The sequence below is a fragment of the Tupaia chinensis genome, unplaced genomic scaffold (genome assembly GCF_000334495.1).
Source record: "Tupaia chinensis unplaced genomic scaffold, TupChi_1.0 Scaffold000423_1, whole genome shotgun sequence".
NCBI lineage: Eukaryota > Metazoa > Chordata > Mammalia > Scandentia > Tupaiidae > Tupaia > Tupaia belangeri.
Window position 1 is genome coordinate 1,415,538 of NW_006159928.1, and position 20,128 is coordinate 1,435,665.

At 39.4% G+C, this 20,128-nt stretch overlaps 1 protein-coding gene across 4 annotated transcripts in view; it reads right to left on the minus strand.

The window, feature by feature from the left end:
- Positions 1–20,128, minus strand: part of POC1B (POC1 centriolar protein B) — a 118,588-nt gene that overhangs the window by 5,367 nt on the left and 93,093 nt on the right. For all 4 annotated transcript variants that reach the window (XM_027774329.1, XM_006154813.3, XM_027774331.1 and 1 more), the window contains one exon: positions 391–609. In XM_027774329.1, the coding sequence (XP_027630130.1) occupies positions 391–609 (219 nt within the window). The remainder of the gene's footprint in view (positions 1–390; positions 610–20,128) is intronic.

Here is a 20,128-nt window from a genome sequence, read left to right on the forward strand (position 1 = left end):
TTCAACTACGTGGGAGTCCAGCAGCATAGCCATTACGCTAACTGCTGGTTCCCATAGGGAGAGATTTTTGCTATAGGGTGTGTGCGCTGGCCAGAGAGACAGAGAGAGACAGAAAGACAGAAAGTGAGAAATCACCCTCCAGGGGAGATGGCCATGCCACAGTCCCTCCTCCTCCATTCTCCTCTTGGGATTTTGGGCATGCAAGCACATGCACCTGGTGTGAGTTTTAAGCTGCCGGGTCCAGATGTGAACATGGTGGACTACATGGGAGTCCAGTGATGTAACCATTATACCATCTGCTGGTCCCACTTGCTCCAGCAGTTGTATAACCTTCTGTAATCAGGACTGTTTTGTATATCTTACCCCCAAGTGCAAAGCATTCCAACTTACCTGTGTCAAAACATTGAGCTGTTCCATAATATGCTCTAAAGCGTCAGTCACAGCGAGCGGTATGCTTCTTTGACTCTCAGAGGGGAGGTCACTTGTGTCTTCTGTTTTCTTTTTCATACTTGTAGGTGAACAGTCCGGCGTCATTAAGGAAGGGTTTAAGAAATAGCCACAGATCTCTTCACCCTTTTCTGGCAAAGTTTTATCAGTGGTTTCTGTTGTCTTTCACATCATAGAAAAGATAGCAAGAGGTATATTGTCAAACTTTAAAACAATCTCTATCTATCTGTCTATAAAAATTTTAAAAGTTCCTTTTCTAAAACTCCCAGCTTTACATTTAATTATTTATCTTCAACTATAACAAATTATGGAAACTACAATTATACTAAAGAAATAAAGTCATTGGTGAATAGAGAAAAATTCACATTTCTCTGATTTTCTTTTCAATGAAATATACTTTGCATACGTCTATCTGAGGAATTAGGTGTTCTACCATTAACAAGAGTGTTAGATGCAGCTTAATTCTTAATTTAAAAATATTCACATCCATTAGAATGACTGTCATAAAAAATATAGAAAATAAGTATGATGAGGATATAGAAACACTGGAGCCCTAGGGTACTGCTGGTAGAAATATAAAATAATGCAGTTGCCATGGAATTCAGTTTGGCAATTCTTCAATAAATTCAACACAATTACCATATGACTCAGCAATTCCACTCCTAAGTATATATCCAAAATCACTAAAAGCAGGAATCAAACAGATAAGTGTACAACAATGTTCATAGTTACATTATTCATATAGTCAAGAAGTAAAAGCAACCTATCTCCAAAAGATGAAAACAACTCAGGTATCCATCGTAAGTTCATGAAGTGAACTTATAAACAAAATATGGTACAAACACACAATGGAATATTACTCAGTCATAAAAAGGAATAGAGTAGTGACATATACTAAAACATGGGAAAGTCTTTTTTTTTTTCTTTTTTGGGATAGGTTTTTGCTATAGGGCCCGTGCACTCACCAGAAAGACAGAGAGAGTGACAGAGAGACAAAGACAGAAATCACGCCCCAGGGTGGATGGCCACGCCTCAATCCCTTCGCCTCCATTCTCCTCTTGGGATCTTGGGCACACACACACACGTGCCTGGCCTGAGTTTAAGCTGCTGGGTCTGGGACTCGAACCGTGGCTGACTACATGGGAGTCCAGTGACATAGCCATTACGCTAACTGCTGGTCCCAACATGGGTATGTCTTTGAAACATTACACTAAGTGAAACAAGTCAGATACAAAAGAACAAAAGTATTATTATACTTACATGAAGTACCTAGAATAGACAAATTTAGAGACAGAAATTTGAGTAGAAGTTACCAGGGGCTGGATGGGCAGCGGGGGCAATGAGGAGTGTTTGATTAGTGGGTACTGAGTTTCTGTTTGAAATGGTGAGAAAGTTCTGCAAATTGTGTGATGATTATAGAACATTGCATGTACTAGACTTAGTACCAGTGGACTGTACATTTAAACAGGGTTAAAAAGGTAAATGGATATGTTCATTTTACCACAATAAAATGAAAAAAAAATAGGAAAACCAACAAACATATGGCAATAAACAATCTGAAAAGAAAATTAAGGAAATAACTGCATTTATAATAGCATCGAAAAGAATAAAATACATGAGGATAATTAAAGATCTAAACAAGAAGACATCCATAGCCCATGTTCACAGATCAGAAAACTTACTTGACCTCCACTGAGAGAAAATACAATTCCTATCACAATCCCAACTGCCTAATTTTTTGCAGAAAATGATAGGCTGATCCTATAATTCATATGGGAATGCAAGAAACCCCAAAATACCTAAAATAACATTAAAGAAAGGAGATGGAGGATTTCTACATCCAGTTTCAAAATTTACGACTTAACTACAGTAATCAAGACAGGGTACTGGCATAAGGATAGACAAAGACCAATGAGACAGAATGGAAAGTTCAAAAATAAGCCCTTAGCATTTATGATTGATTTATCCCTTAAAAATTTCTTTTTTTTTTTTTTTATTTGCTAGAAGTGCATGTGCTTATTGGAGAGAGACAGAGACAGACAGCAAGGAAGTAAGAAAGTACAGACCACAGGGTATGGTCACATTTTAATCTCTTCTCCATTTCTCCTATTGGAATTCTGGGCAAGCATGCATGCACACACACCCAACATGTCTTTCAAGCTGCCTGGTCTAGGGATCAAAATATACAGTCATCTATGTTGGATCCAGAAGCCTTAACTGCTGTTAAACTGTACAGTTGTCTGTGTTGTTCCACTGCTGGCCTGGTCAATTGATTTTTGACAAGAATGTCAAGAAAATTTAATGGGTAAAGAACAGCCTTCTCAACAAATAGTGCTGGAAAAACTGGATATATTCACATTCAAAAGAATGAATTGGGGCACTATTATGGTAGGGATGATGGTTTGCCCTCCAAAGTTTCATGTACTGGAATTTGATGTTGGAAGGTGGTGAGGCCTAGCGGGCAGGGGTTGTATCACTGTGATTACTTTATGGAGACAACAGTTTAATGAATAAATTAATGATGTGTCTGAGATCCAGTGATTTGAGTTTTCACAAAAGGGGTTAGTTTCTATGAGAGTTGGTTATTATAAAAGAGAGCTGGCAGAAGCTCTTTTGCTCTCTCTCTATGAGCTTGCCAGCAATTGGCCATGTTATAGGCTGGCCTAATGACAGGTTTATGCCTTCTAACTTTCCAGCTCCCAGAATTGTGATTTTTTTTTAAAGGTTTTTTTTTTTCCACAGGCCGTGTGCACCTGCCAGAAAGAGACAATGAGAGGGAAAGTGAGAAATCATCCCCTCAGGGCAATGACCATGCTGCAATCCCTTCTCTTCCATTTTCCTTATGGGATGTTGCGTACACACACACCATTTTGAGTAGCTGAGTCTGGGACTTGAATTATGGTCAACCGTGTGGGAGTCCAGTGCCTTAACCATCACACCATGTGCTAGCTCTCAAAAGGGTAAATTTATAGCATATGAATGATATCTTATTAAAGCTTTTGTAGAAATAAACAAAATCTAAATATATGTTCACAGAAAGACAAGTTCTTAATTCATTTTAAAATTCTGGTTATCACTTGGATGTGAGGGTGATAACAGAGGTTACCTCACACAGAGAATAACTTCTGATGATGACAAGCCACACATCTAAAGTTCCCTACATGCGTGTCATTGGGGCAAGTGCTTTACACACAATAACTGATTTAATCCTTGCAATAATCCTATCAGCTAGGATCTACTATTACTGCACTTTATAAATAGGAAAACAGATACAGAGGTTAAATCATTTGCGGAGGTCACACAGATAGGGAAGATGGATGAAACATAAACCAGTTATAAATCTAAGAGTTGCCAAACTACTCCATTTACTGAATATTTGGAATCAAAACTTTTGCTCCGTGGTTCTCCAAACCAACTTTGAGGATGATGAACACTTTCAAGGTTCTCTCTGTCACAGTCATTTACCATTGGCTTAAAATAACTAAACAAACTTAAAATCAACTACTCACAATTCAAGCTTATTTTAAAATATGTATAAAACATACATGTTGGTATACCTGGCTAAGTGTAACTGCTCAGTCTTTTTGTTTGTTCATTCAACAACTATTTCTGGATCCCCACTCTGCCAGGCACTGTTCTAAGGGTGAGAACATGGGAGTGGATAACTTGAGACTCTATCCTCTTGAAACCTATATTCTAGAGCCTTCAGTCATTTGGTAATATATCTACTTTTCTCCCTCAGAGATTTATAAAGTTCTTTTTTTTCTTTTTCTTTTTCTTTTTTTTTTTTTGAGAGAGAGGTTTTTGCTATAAGGTGCATGCGCTCGCCAGAAAGACAGAGACAGAGAAACAGAACCCAGAATTGTGATTTTTTTTTAAAGGTTTTTTTTTTTCCACAGGCCGTGTGCACCTGCCAGAAAGAGACAATGAGAGGGAAAGTGAGAAATCATCCCCTCAGGGCAATGACCATGCTGCAATCCCTTCTCTTCCATTTTCCTTATGGGATGTTGCGTACACACACACCATTTTGAGTAGCTGAGTCTGGGACTTGAATTATGGTCAACCGTGTGGGAGTCCAGTGCCTTAACCATCACACCATGTGCTAGCTCTCAAAAGGGTAAATTTATAGCATATGAATGATATCTTATTAAAGCTTTTGTAGAAATAAACAAAATCTAAATATATGTTCACAGAAAGACAAGTTCTTAATTCATTTTAAAATTCTGGTTATCACTTGGATGTGAGGGTGATAACAGAGGTTACCTCACACAGAGAATAACTTCTGATGATGACAAGCCACACATCTAAAGTTCCCTACATGCGTGTCATTGGGGCAAGTGCTTTACACACAATAACTGATTTAATCCTTGCAATAATCCTATCAGCTAGGATCTACTATTACTGCACTTTATAAATAGGAAAACAGATACAGAGGTTAAATCATTTGCGGAGGTCACACAGATAGGGAAGATGGATGAAACATAAACCAGTTATAAATCTAAGAGTTGCCAAACTACTCCATTTACTGAATATTTGGAATCAAAACTTTTGCTCCGTGGTTCTCCAAACCAACTTTGAGGATGATGAACACTTTCAAGGTTCTCTCTGTCACAGTCATTTACCATTGGCTTAAAATAACTAAACAAACTTAAAATCAACTACTCACAATTCAAGCTTATTTTAAAATATGTATAAAACATACATGTTGGTATACCTGGCTAAGTGTAACTGCTCAGTCTTTTTGTTTGTTCATTCAACAACTATTTCTGGATCCCCACTCTGCCAGGCACTGTTCTAAGGGTGAGAACATGGGAGTGGATAACTTGAGACTCTATCCTCTTGAAACCTATATTCTAGAGCCTTCAGTCATTTGGTAATATATCTACTTTTCTCCCTCAGAGATTTATAAAGTTCTTTTTTTTCTTTTTCTTTTTCTTTTTTTTTTTTTGAGAGAGAGGTTTTTGCTATAAGGTGCATGCGCTCGCCAGAAAGACAGAGACAGAGAAACAGAAAGCGAGAAATCACCCCCGGGGGGATGGCCATGCTACAATCCCTTCTCCTCCATTCTCCTCTCGGGATCTTGGGCACGCACGCACACACACCCGACGTGAGTTTAAGCCACCGGGTCCGGGACTCGAACTGCAGTCGACAACATAGGAGTCCAGCAACATAGCCATTACGCTAACTGCTGGTCCAGAGATTTATAAAGTTCTATATTTTGTTACATTTTTATTTTCTTGTCTAGCAGGTTATAATTACCTAAAAAATCACCTCACCCCTGGGGTGTGTCTGACAATGATAGAGTATGAATTGAAATACTTGAGAGAAGATAATATTTTAGGGTATAAAGCACCCATTAAAATCCATGGCCTCAAAACAATCCCATTAATTTCACTGTGAATTACTCAACTCCATCTGACAAAGGAAAGCTAAAATTGTACTGAAGTATCCAGAAGAAAAGCAGCTAACAATCACGTATCACTGAAGAACAAGTTAACATAAAGGATTTCTTTTTTCCAGATTTTTGCCATAGGGCACGTGTGCTTGTCAGAGAGAGACAGAAAGTGAAAAATCACCCCCCAGGGAGGATGGCCATGCCACAATCCCTTCTCCTCTATTCTTCTCTTGGGATTCTGGACATGTACACACACGTGCCTGGCATGTTTTTCAGGTTGCTGGGTCTAGGGACTTGAGCTGCAGAGTCAGCCATGTGGGATGCAGCACCATAACCACCATGCCACCAGCTGTACTTAGCAGCTCATATGACCTAACACCTATTAGGCTATGAGCTAAAGAACTGGGAAAATAACACAAGACCCTTATCTCTCTGGGTCCCTTACTACTGAGCCGGTGGCAAAGACTGATAGGAAAGCTATGTAAAAGTGAGTATGGAAACACAGAGGATTCACTAGGAAGTTCGGTCTCATGATCATAGCCTGTATTCCTGATCCTAGGCGGCCACCTCTCTCATACATGAGTGCCCATGCATAGTCATCCTCTCTCCCCTCAGAATAACTGCTCAAAGGATAGGCATTTTGTTTTGTTGTGTGTGTGTGTGTGTGTGTGTGTGTGTGGGTGTCTGTAACTGCTTCTGCTCTGCCTGCACTGGCCTGCTCTGTCATCCTACCATGACTGAGTCCATTTTGAACCCCCAATTTCAGTGGGCCACAGCTTTAGGAAAGTTCCTATTTCCCCCTACTGAAATAGGACTATCACATCATGTCATGACATCCTGAGTGTTCCTCTGTAATGGATTTGAGTTTGTATTTGGATATTGGCTCCTTGTTTGTTGTCTGCCTCCCCAACTAGACCATTCTATATCTAGTCTTCTCACCATTACCCCTGGACCTAACATAGTGTTTGGTAATCAGCAGAAATATGAATATTTCTGAATATGTTAACCATTTATACCAATATTTTATTATTGTTTTCACAGATGGAAATAAAATTCTCTATGCCAAGACAGTTCTGAATTCTTTTTTGCATAGACCATAACATACAAACTATGTACACACGTGAACACAAATATCAAAACAGCTCCATTGTAATAACAGCTTTAACCCTTCATGGAAAAAGGCTCCAACCCAATCAGTAAATCAGTCATTAAACACTAGAGGTTTGCAGTCCAGGTGGTTTGTGAAGGGCAATAAGAAAAAGAACAGAGGACAAAATGAACACCATAGACAGTCTAAGCAATAAAAGAGCTCTACTGCCTTATTAATGGCTTTCCTATCTGTGACCAGAAAAAAGACATTATAGACATTACTATCATATGACCGACATATGGAGGTAAATGAAAAAAGGAAAAGAGTATCAGGAGAGGGGAAAAAGGACTATATCTCCATCCTGCCACCTTAGCCAACTGATGACCTGACTTCCTGTCTCTCGAAGGTACTGGAACTTGGATAGTAACAGATTCTACTCCACCAACCATTTTGCCATTGCATCCTATTTGTATAAGAGAATAGTGAGAGGCACAGCTTTGAAAGTTTTGTACTTGTTTATAAAATTAAAAAAAAAAAACTGAAAAAGAAAAAAAAAAAGATCCTTTAAGATCCTGATCCAACAGAAGTTCAACGAATCAGTTTATAGAACCTGCTTCTCCCAATCCATGGAGGTCCTCTCCTACTTCAAAGTCACTAATAATTCATTTTGGGGAGAAATGCTTACTGAGCACATGCATCATACTAAGCATGCACCAATGATACACATGAGTCTGGTATAATGCCTGCTCTTGAGGATTCTCTGCTGTAGAGAGAGGGTGAAGACAGCAGGTCCAAGATCTCCCACAGTGGCCTGCCATGTATCTGGTGTTGCTGAATGAGCAAGAAACACAAGGAGACAAATGATAAGACAGGTCCAAGATCTCCCACAGTGGCCTGCCATGTATCTGGCGTTGCTGAATGAGCAAGAAACACAAGGAGACAAATGATAAGACTACCAAAAAATGAACAACTGTGTGGTAATTCATAAAAGGGAGAAATCACACAATGTTCTCTTTTCTTATCTCTTACATCTATTCTTGACACAAAGTTCAGGAGAGGAACAGTAATGCATTCATCGATTCATTCAACAACCAAGGACCTTCTATGGTAGGCGCTAGAGCTATGGCAGAGAACAAGTCAGACGTGGTCCTGTCTTTCTTCCTGGAGCTTAACATTCTTGAGGGAACTCCTTTATTCAGAAGAATTTCAGGGCAATCACTACCCTTAAGTTCTCCTTTGGATAAAGCCATGGTTGTCATCTTAAAGATGGAAAATGCAGCCTTACTCAGGGCACAGACTCAATCTCAGTGGCTGAGAAATCCTTACATTTACAGGTTAGAAGACCCAATGTTCCACCTAAAAAGATATAATAGAGTTTGTCTGTGCCATCAGTAAAGCATTTATCACTCCTTGTCAAGTTTGTGTTCATATGTCTGTATTCCCTACTGGATTATGACCTTCTCTTGGAGTAGGGATCATAACTTTTTTCTCAGGTGTCTAGCATAGTACATGAGACCCAAGGCTCAGCATCTGTTGAGCTAAATTCCAACCGACTGTCCTGCATCAGTTAAGCCACTCACAACAAAAAATATTAATAATTTGACAGTGCTGGGAGAGAAGTAGAAACACAAAGGAAAATCCATGCCATTCTCTGCTGAAGATTACGGTCTTTAAAAGCCTCCTTCGAGATACAATGAGGGAGCAACAGAAAGATACATCACCTCCCTGCAAACCATTTTTTGATTTTTATCTGCTGAAAGCATGTTTGATGGCTTCTGGTGAAATAGCATAAGGATTTCCTGACAAATGTGAATGCAAACGTAGGCATTTCACTTGTAAAGACAATCAGTTACTTAAACATCAAATATAATTTAAATAAGTTGGCTAAAACTACTCAGTTGTTTTTTTTTTTCTTTATATCTAACATTTCCAGTTCTGGTTGAATTCTGTAGGTGGAAATCAAAATAGATGAAAGGCAGAAAAGTCTATCCAAAAGTGGTCTAGACTCTTTCAGCCAAAATGAGTTTCCCATCACTGAAGGTTGAAATAGCCAGGGATGGTCACTTGTCAGGGATAGTGTAAGAAATATACAAACATCAGATAAGGAAATTCATCCACATGCCTTTTAAAGTCATTTCTATTCTTGACATTTGGAGATTTTAAAATCAACACACACACACACACACACACACACACACACACAAAATGCTTGCCTAAAATAGACTAGGATAACTAAACAACAATTACAAAAACCCTTTTCCCTGAACGAAAATAAGAAAAAAGATTATTTTTCAAAGAAAGAATGTATCATTTATTTTCAGTGATAACATTTAGAGCAGGGCTGAAAATTTCAATAATCTCAGATGGGATCTAAAATAATAAAGACGTGCCATTCGTTTGAATAAAATTACTTATTTAGCACCTACATGTCATCAAAATTCTAAGTGCCAGAGATACAGGATTATATTAGTTTCTTACTACTGCTGTAAAAAAATGACCACAAACTGAGTGGCTTTAAAAACACACACATTTAGGCACGGTGGTTAAGGAAGGCTGGATTCACACTGCTGACTGTGCAGTTCGAACCCTGCACTCAGCTGATTGAGAACATGCTGGGCACCTCTGTGTCTGTGTGTGCTCAATATTCTGAAAGGAGGTAGAAATGGAAAAGAAAGGATTGTGGTGCGACCATTCTCTATATAGGTCACTTCCTCATGCTACCCCTTCCAACCCTGGCCTCCGTCTCCCTCTGGCAAGTGCATACACCTACACCCTATGGCAAATTAAAAACAAAACAAAAAATTATCTTATGGTTTGGAGGACGGAAGTCCAAACTAGGTTTTAAGGAGCTACTGCTAAAGGTGCTGGCAGAGCTGCATTCCTTCTGACGGCTCTGGGGAGACTCCATCCTTACTTTTCCAGCTTCCAGAGGCTGTCTGCCTTCTCTGGCTGATGGCTGTGTCACTCCAGTCTCTACTTCCATGTCCTAGCTCCTCTAATATCTTTCCCTTATAAGGACACTTATGATTACATAGGTCCCACTCAGAAAATCCAAGATACTCTCTCCATCCCAAGATCCTTAGCTTCATCATATTTGCAAAGCCCCCCCTGCATGTAAGAGAACTCATGCACAGATTCTGGGGCTGAGACCATGAGCATTTTTGAGAAACACTGCTCTGCCTACCTTAAGAGCAAGTAAACATGAGATCCTGCCATCATGGGGTTGTATTCCAGTGGGTAAAGTAAAAACATAAAGATGTAAATATGAGATGTAATGCCAGGAGGTGTCAAAAGCTATTAAAAAACAAACAAACACACAAACAAAACCAGACTCAGGGCCCTTGCTCTCCACCAGAGCCACCTCTAGCTCTCCAAGCTCCAGCCAGGGGTGGTGGTGGTGGTGGTGGTGGTGGTAAGGAGGTCTCCATACCATGACTCCTACAAAGCAGACAGCCTGTAAATCCACGGGTGGTAAAGCACCCAGGAAGCAACTGGTTACAAAAAGCTGCTCACAGGAGTGGGCCCTCTACTGGAAGGCTGAAGAAACCTCATCATTACAGGCCCGGTATCATGGCACTCTGAAATCAGATGTTATCGGAAGTCCACTGAACTTCTGATTTGCAAACTTTCTTTCCAGCGTCTGGTGCGAGAAATAGCTCAGGATTTCAAAACAGAGCTGCACTTCCAGAGTGCAGCTATTTGTGCTTTGCAGTAGGCAAGTGAGGCCTATTTGGTTGGCCTTTTTGAAGATAACAATCTGTGGGACCAGCAGTTATCATAAAGGCTATGTCGCTGAACTCCCATGTAGTTGACCGTGGTTCGAGTTCTACACCCGGTAGCTTAAACTCATGTGGGGCGTGGGTGTGTGTGTGCCCAAGATCCTGAAAGGAGAATGGAGGAGAAGGGACTGCAGGGTGGCCATCCCCCCTGAGGGGTGATTTCTTGTTTTCTGTCTCTCTGGCGAGCACACGTGCCCTACAAGCAAAAACCTCTCCAAAAAAAAAAGAGATACCAAGAAATCAAAAGATACCAAGAGTGGAAAATAGGGGACAGAAATCGGGTTTTGGTGGTTTTTCTGTTTTCATTTGTGTGTAGATTTTTAATATAAATGTGGGGATGTAAAGCATTAATGCAAGTGAAAATGTTTAGGTGAACAAGTTTCAGCAGTTCAACTTTATAATGATTATAAATAAACCTGTTAAATTTTTCTGGACAATGCCAGCATATGGACTTTTTTTAAAACAAGTAAATTTCTTATTGACAGCAACAAATGGTGTTTGTAGCATTTTTATTATACAGTAGATTCCATCCATTCACTATACTGAGTTGTCCCATGTTTTTAATGTTGTCTATCTTCTGTGCTATTCCTGTAAGTTTGCTATTAAAATACATTTAAAAAAAAAAAGACTCAGGTAACCTGCCACATTATGGTGTAGCTACATGGATGATGCAATTTTTAATGGAGAAAAGGTGAAAAAATATATTTTGGACATGTGACATTCAAGTTGCCTATTAAACTTCAATAGGGGGGTGGGGGCAGCAGGTGGCATGGTGGTTTAGGTGCTGAATTTTTATATGGCCGACTGAGATTTGAGTCCCAGACCCGGAGGCTCGCTTCCCCCCTCTCTCTCTCTCTGTTCAAATGGGATAATGATAATAATAAATATTTCTTTAAAAAACTTCAATGGGGAAGAGTCATTGATACAATTGGAAATATATGACTCCAGATTTCTATGGAGAAGTTGAAGCTAAAGACATAAATTTGGGAGTTACTGACATATATAAATAGATCTTTACATCTAGGGGTCTATGATTACTCAGGGAGGAGCCAAACAAAACAAGAGTTGCAAAGAATTTAGAAGGCAGGAGGAGAATGAGTAGGGAGGTGACCTGAGGCCCTTAAAGTAGGAGGGGCAGTAGCCCAGAAGCCAAGTGAGGGAAGACAGAGTTTCCAGGAAGAGGGAGAGACCACAGGGATCCTGTGGAGAGGCTGATGCAGATGAGTCACTGCAACCTTGACATGAATGGAATGGTAGAGACAGAGCTCCACTGGAGTGGATTTGAAAGAATAGGGAGTAAAGAAATGAAGACTACAAATCCATGCCATTCTCCTGAGAAGAGTTTTGCTGTAAAAGAGAACAAAACAATGAGACAGGAATTGGAAAGGAAGGCAGGGTCAAATACAGTTTTCTGTTTTATTTTTTAACATGGGGAAAACATGGGGATAGCAGGTGGCATGGATGGCGTTGGTGGACCACACATGGTGGACCGCAGTTTGAGTCTCCGACTTAGCATGCTTTCTCTCTCTCTCTCTCTTTGCCTCTGGTGAATGTGCATGCTCTGAAGCAAATTATAAATATCAACGATAATGATAAACAAAATAAAATAAATAATTCAGTAAAAAAAGAGATAGGGGAACCAGCAGATGGTGCAATGGTTATGTCGCTGGACTCCTACATGGCCAACTGTGGTTAGAGTGCCAGACATGGTGGCTTGAAACTCAAACTGTGCATGTGCATACGTGCTCAAAATCCCAAGAGGGGATTGGAGGAGAAGGGGTTGCAGTGTGGCCATCCCCTCTGGAGGGGTGACTTCTCCCTTTCTGTCTCTCTGCCTCTCTGGTGAGTACACACATCCTATATCAAAAACTATCTTAAAGAAAAAAAAAACAAAAACAAAAAACAAAAAAACCAAGATGGGGAAAATATCCCAAATGTGTGCTGATGGAAAAGACCAAATAGAAAGAGAGCACTGATAATACTCAGGGGATAACTACGTGGTAACTGGGCTGGCTAGGCAGTGGCTGACTGCCTCTGGAGCCTCTATAAATAGATTGGAGGTGAATCCAGCCAGAATGGCTATCTGGTCAAAGTCAGCTCCCTGGTACAGTGGTAGAGTAGGCACAGAAACAGATTTAACCCAGGGTGGCATTTTCCTGGGTGAGGACAACAGGAGAGAAAGGGACGGAAGTGTAGTTGCAGTGATGGAACATAGAGCCCAAACCGATGAAGAGGCCCAGACATGGGGGATGGGAAGTGGAAAGGCAAGAGGCTTGGGCAGGAGCTCTTCTAATGTTGATGAATTATCACACTGGGAGGACCAAAGCATGGTGGCCAAAGAGTGGGAGGCATTCACAGAGTTTGCCATCAGCACAAAGGATTCAGAAGTCAATGAGTTTTTCTAAGAATCCTGACAAAGATGCTTCTCTTTCAGAAGTGACTCAGAAGGTTCTTTATATTTAGCTCTTCCCCTAGGATCAAAAGCCAGTGTTGACCAAGGAGTAGGTGGGCCACTCAGGGAACCAAAAAGAAGCAATACAGTCACTCAGGTAGGATTGTCAAAGGACCACATCACAAAATTCATCTGCAGTTTCTCAACCTCTTAGGAACTTAGGCTTTTGAGCCGGAAGGATGAAACCATCTCTTCTATTCAGTATGCCTGCACAGTGGATTATGCATGCTCATAACATACTCATATGATTAAATATGATTCAATTTAAACATATTTATAGAATAAAATTAGAGCAAGTTATGTGAAATTTTGTTTCCCAAACCAAATTTGCTGAGCAGAGAAAGACTTGTTTGTCAGGAGCATTCATACATCTTTTTCTCAAAGAAAGAGTCTTCAGGCTTTGGAAATTAGGCTTTATATAGGGCTTTGATTTCTTCTTTAAACCAAATTAAAATTTTCATTTTTATCAGAAGACATGAAAAACACACCCACATGTAGTTATCAATTTGAATATCTAAAGAATTGATTCAGTCTCCTTGGAAAGAACAGTTGAGACCACAAATCCACTGCTTTTGTATTTAATCTTTATTTTCATTTCTAGAGAAACTTAATAATCTTGAAGCCATGAATGTGTAGGGTACACCTAGGACAAATAAACTTTACAAAAATGTCCTTCTTACAAGATTAAGAAAACAGAAATAGGGGCCAGCAGATGGCATAGTGGTTATATCACATGGCTGACTATGGTTTGAGGCCTAGACTAGTAGCTTGAAAATCATGCTGGGTGCCTGTGTGTGAATGCCCAAGATCCCAGGAAGAGAATGGAGGAGAAGGGTTTATAATATGGCCCACCCCCAGCGGGTGATTTCTCATTTTCCCTCTCACTGTCCCTTTCTCTTTCTCTCTCTCTGGTAAGCATCCGCACCCTTAGGCAAAAACCTCTAAAAAAATAAAACAGAAACTACCAATTCCCTGGGACTAGCAGATAGCATAATGGTTACACTGCTGGACTTCCACGTAGTCGATTGCAGTTTGAGTCCTGGACCTGGCAGCTTGAACCTTCTCACCATGCGCGAGTGCATGTGTGCCTAAAATCCCAAGAGGAGAATGGAGCAGAAGGGGTTGCAGCATGGCCATAACTTCTTGGGGGTGATTTCTCACTTTCTGTCTCTCTGTTGTTCAAATGAGCACACACGTTCAATAGCAAAAATCTCTCTAAACAAAGAAACAAACAACCAGGCACAACTACCAATTCCTTAAAGGAAGATTGTTTCCCAGATACATCTTACAGTGCACTACACTGGATCTACTTGGTTAATGCTAAACATACTAATATCTGAGAAGAGGGAGGGGAGAGGCAAGATACAGGTGAAATTAAATGAGTCCCTTCTCTTCTGAGTTAACACTAAACTAAAAAAACTACAGGTAATGTTATTCTCAGTATTCTAGACGAATATAACACCAATAAACCTTTCTGTAAATTTAGAAGGGAAAATGTGTAGCCATTACTTACGTGAAAACCTTGCGGTTACAGAGTAAGGGATCTGTCTTTATTCATCCTCATCATCTCTTTCATGTATTGAAAAAAAATCAGTAAGAATCATTTACACAGCATCCTAAATGCTTAGGGCAAAAATTTATAGTATCTTTCAGTCTATTTTAAAAAGGTTTGAGTGTATGTGTGTGTGTGTGTGTGTCTGTATCTAAGGCAGATAATAGTTTATGTTATAAAACAATGTCTTTTTAAAAATTTATATTCCAGTAAATATTGGGTTGTTGGGAAAGTCATGGCATGTTTTTTTCTATGCAAAAAGGCATCATGACTTTTCTGACACTCAATATTAATATCTTGGAAAAAGGGGAGTTTGCCTTAGAAAGTCATATTTGGTTTAGTTTCACCCACATCCTATCTAAGAAAAGCTGTCAATTCGCTGTTTAGAATGGTTCCCCTTTTTTGCATGTATAAAAGCAATCCTGTGAAATTAATACCTGAATGAGTAAGAAATGCAATCTCATTGCAATGGTAACACTTTTGAATGAATCAGTAATACTTTTCTTTTTCACTAATAATGACTGATTTTTTAAAAAGTTCCAACTACACTTTTAAAAATTCAATGAAAAGTTAAGAAGATTAATAAAGCAACTCTTTCTCCACATCAGGGAGCAATATAAAGTGTGCCCTTCTCTATCCACCTTCCTTTCCCTCTTAAAAGATACCACCATCTTGAATATGATGTCTATCATTCTAACTCATGTCCTCTCATTTTATCACATATGTAGACATTCCTAAACAACAGCATTATTTTTTTTCATGACTTAGAATGTCATGTAAAATAGTATTATAATAGAGCTTTTTGGTACTGTTAGACTTGTCCATGGCAATGTATGTAATTCTAGTTCACGTACTTGTACTGCCAAATAGCATTCCATCTCCCCCCCCCCACCACACACACACACACTTCGATGTATTCCTTCTACTGTTAATAAGCACTGGCAGTCACAGAGAGCATTCTTGTAAATGTCTGATGTATACTGGTATGTGATTCTTTCCTCATGGGGAAGTTATAGTTTTACCAGATGCTGTTGAAAATTATGGAATCAATTTATTCGTCTACTAGCAGAAGAAAATCCCTCTACTACCTACACAGTCACCAATACTTGATCATTAGACATATTAAATGCTGCCAAAATTACAGGCAGGAAATGGCACCTCACGGTTTAAATTGCATCATGCATTTCTTAGATTACCGGTAACTTGAACATGTTTTATGTGTGCATTAATCACTCTTCCGTAAATTGCCTATTTGCCCACTTTTTCTTTTGTTATAATTCATATTTAAGACTTTATTCTATGAGGCGACTTCAAAAAGTTTGTGGAAAACTGCAATTAAAAGATGAGAATATAGGGAACCAGCAGTTAGCGTAATGGCTATGTCGCTGGACTCCCATGTAGTCGACCGCGGTTCGTGTCCCGGACCCGGTGGCTTAAAAGTCACGCCGGGCGCGTGTGCGTGCGTGCCCAAGATCCCGAGAGGAGAATGGAGGAGAAGGGATTGCGGCGTGACCATCCCCCCTGGGGGGTGATTTCTTGCTTTCTGTCTCTATGTCTCTCTCTGTCTGTCTGGCGAGCGCACGCGCCCTACAGTGAAAATCTCTAAAAAAAAAAAAAAAGATGAGAATATAAAACATTAACTATATGTCTCAATATAAGTTCCATCAATTTCACGATACTTCTGTAAGTGAAAATACCAGTTGCTTAGTCCATGCCTAAAGAACTGAAGATCCTGGAAATTTAACCATGTCAATGCAGCATTTTTCACCTTGTTAATTAAAGAAATATGAGTAGTCTTTAATGATTTTTAAAAAGAATTATCCCATTTAACTTTTATTTATGTGTTCATTTATTTTATTTTAATTTGACCAGAGAGAGACACAGTGAGAGAGAGGGAGAAAGTGAGAAAGCAAACCACTAGGTCCAAGACTCGAACTGCAGCTGGTCATGTTGAATTCCAGTGCCCTTAACCACCACGCCCCTTAGTCTTTAAGGATTTTTTATAATTAGGAAGGAAGAAGGAGCCATATCAAGACTGTAATAATGTAGATGTAGTGATTTCCCGTTAAAATGCTTTGAAAATTGTCATCATTTGATGAAAGGAATGAGCCAGGGCATTATCTTGGCAGAGAAAGACTCATCAGTGAAGCTGTCATTGGCATTTTTCTGTGAAAGCTTCTGCTAACTTTTTCAAAACAGTCCATCAAGCAGATATAACTTTTTTTTAATCCTCTAGAAAATCAACAAGTAAAATGCTTTGAGCATGCCCCCCTCAAAAACAAAACAAAACAAAACTGTTGCTATGACCTTTACCCTTACCAGTCCAGTTAGGCTTTCACTGGCCCATTTTCACCTCTTGGTAGCCATTGTTTTGTTTTTGTCTTCAGGACTGTCCTTGGAAAGTCATGCGCCATCTCCTGTTACAAGTTTTCAAAGAAATGACAAGGTCTTGATTCCACTTGTTTAAAATTCCCATGGAAAGCTCTGCTCTTCTCTGCAACTGATCTGGGATCAGTAGCTTTGGTATCCATGGAGCAGAAAGTTTGCTCAGCTTTAATTTTCTTCAGCGAGAATTGTCCAAGCTGTACCAATTGAAGTATGTATGGTATTGGCTAACATTTCTGCTGTTAATCATCATTCTTCTTCAATTAGAGCATGAACAAGAGATTAATTTTTTTCCTTACAATCAGATGTGGGTGGTCTGCCATTGTGGTGTCAACTTCAACATTGTTTTTGGGTGAGCTCTCTCTCTCTCTCTTTTTATGCTCACACATGCACCTGGTGTGTTTTTCAAGCCACTGGGTCTGAGACTCAAACTGCACAGTCAGCTATGTGGGATACAGCCGCCTTAACCACCATGCCACCAGCTGGCCCATTATTTTTCCTCTTAAAACAAGTTATTCATTGTAAACTGCTGATTTCTTTAGGGTACCAACTCCATAAACTCTCTTTTGAGAGAGATTTTTGCTATAGGATGTCTATGCACGCGGGAGAGACAGAGAGACAGAAAGCAGGAAATCACCCCCTGGGCAGGATGGCCATGCTGCAATCCCTTCTCCTCCATTCTGCACTCGGGATTTTGGGCATGTAGGCACATACACCTGGCATGAGTTTCAAGCTGCTGGATCCAGGACTCGAACCACAGTCAGCCATGTGGGAGTCCAGCAACATAACCATTAAGCCATCTGCTATTCCCAATCTTTTTCTTTTTTAGTTGCTAGAAGGTGTGTGTGTTTGCCAGAGAGAGAGAAAGAGAAAGAGAGAGATAAACCCCAGTGGGGTATAGTCACACTGCAATCCTTTCTCCTCTCTTCTTCCCAACTGTGAGGATTTTGGGCATGCACACACATGTGCCTGGCATATTTTTCAAGCTGCACAGGCTCAGATTTGAACTACAGTAGGCTATATGAAATCTGTCTCTATTAATCACTTGAGCAGTGGGACCAGTCTCCAATAAAATTTTAGTAAAGAATCAATGGTTTCAACATCCTATCCTTGCTTCTCCATAAATTTGATGCTTATTCTTATTTCAATTTTAGTAGAATTCATGTTTCTCTGACAGGGACTCTTTTCAAAGTGATGTCTTCTCTTTCTCAGTGCCTCAAACTAGATCCTGTTCTGACATATTATAACAAGTTAGTACAAGTTTATTTTGGTGTTTAAAAAAAAATTGAAGTGCCAGCAGGTGGTGTGGTGGTTAAGTCGCTAGATTCCCACATGGCCTATTGCAGTGCGAATCATGGGCCTGACGGCTTGCTTTCTCATTCCCCCCCCTCCCGTGAATGCATGTACCCTATACCAAATTTTAAAATAATAATTATTAAAAATATATTTTAAAATTGAAAATCATGAAGTTTTTTCATAATGCCTGTTTTCATGAAGTTTTTCAAGAGTATACATATACTCCAGATACCAATACTGTGCTGTTTATGTGTGTAAAATTTATCTATCCTTCTCTGTGGTTTGTCTTCACTTTCATGGAGTTTTTGGATTTACACAAGTTTTTGTTTTTAATGTAGTCAATTTTACCAACTTTTCTTTTATGATTTGTGCATTTTATATTTTAAGGCACCCTTGCCTACACAGAATGCCTAAGTATATTCTTTAGTTGTACAGTATAAGTATTGCTTTTCACATTTAAGTCTTTAACCCATCTGGTACTGATTTTGTCTGTGGTTAAAATTATGGACATAACTGTATTTTTTCCACATAGTTGGTTGTCCCAGCAACAATTATTGCACAATTCATTTAGTAACTAGTCCATCTTCAGAGACCTGCAAAGTCTATTGTTCATATGGTATAGGTCTACACATATGCTTTCTATCACAAACTTTGTTTTTATTCTGTAACAAAACCACACCTAGAGCTTAATGAGCTTCCAACCTTCATATTTGTTCAAAATCGTCTTATTTTTGGCCCTCTGCTCTTTCATATAATATCTAAAATTAACTTTTTAAGTTTCATTAAAAATCGTATTGGGGATGGGGCCAGGAAGTGGCATGGTGGTTAAGGCTTTGGACTTCCACATAGCTGTCCATAGTTCCAATTCCAAATCTGGCAGCGTCAAAATCATGCTAGGCACATGTATGTGTGTGCCCAAAATCTTAGGAGAAGAATGGAGGAGAAGAGATTGTGAAGTGGCTATCCCCTTTGGAGGTGATTTCTCGCTTTCTCCCTCTCTGTCTCTGTCCAGCAAGTCCACATTGCAAACACCCTCCAAAAAAATCCTATTGGGGGACCAGCTGTGGTGGCATAAATATTAGGGCACTGCTGTATAAGGCTGAGGTCACATGGGAGACCCAGGTTGGATTCCAGACTAACCTGAACAGCCTAAACATGGTGGCATGCACCTATAATCTCAGCTAATTAGGAGACTGGGGCTGAGAATTACAATGATGAGACCCAGTCAAAAGATATACTTTTACTCTCTCTCTCTCTCTCTCTCTCTCTCCCTCTCTCATTAAAAAACAAATAAACTTACTAGAATTGCCTTGAATCTGTAGACTTACCAAGATAATCAAAATCTTTGTGACACTGAGCTTCTTTATAATCATATTCCAAAAAACATGGGATATTTTATAAATTCCATGTTATCTTGGCATGAAAGCCACTCTAGTATTCTCTGTATCATTCCAATTTTTAATATATGTACTTCAAAAACTAACACATTGCTACCGCATTGGTATCCTAATAATATACAGAAAACCAACCAATCAACAAGTTAAAGTATGTCCTCAAATAGCCATCCTTACTATTTTCATGAAACATAAAATGATGACAGAATCAGAAACATTATTTAGAATACATGTTTGAGAAACTATTTTCTAGGCTTATTTATTGTCTGAGATAAACAATACCACTCCCTGGTCTTTCTTACAGGCTCTGTTTTCTGTTCTTCAAAACTCAAGTGCCA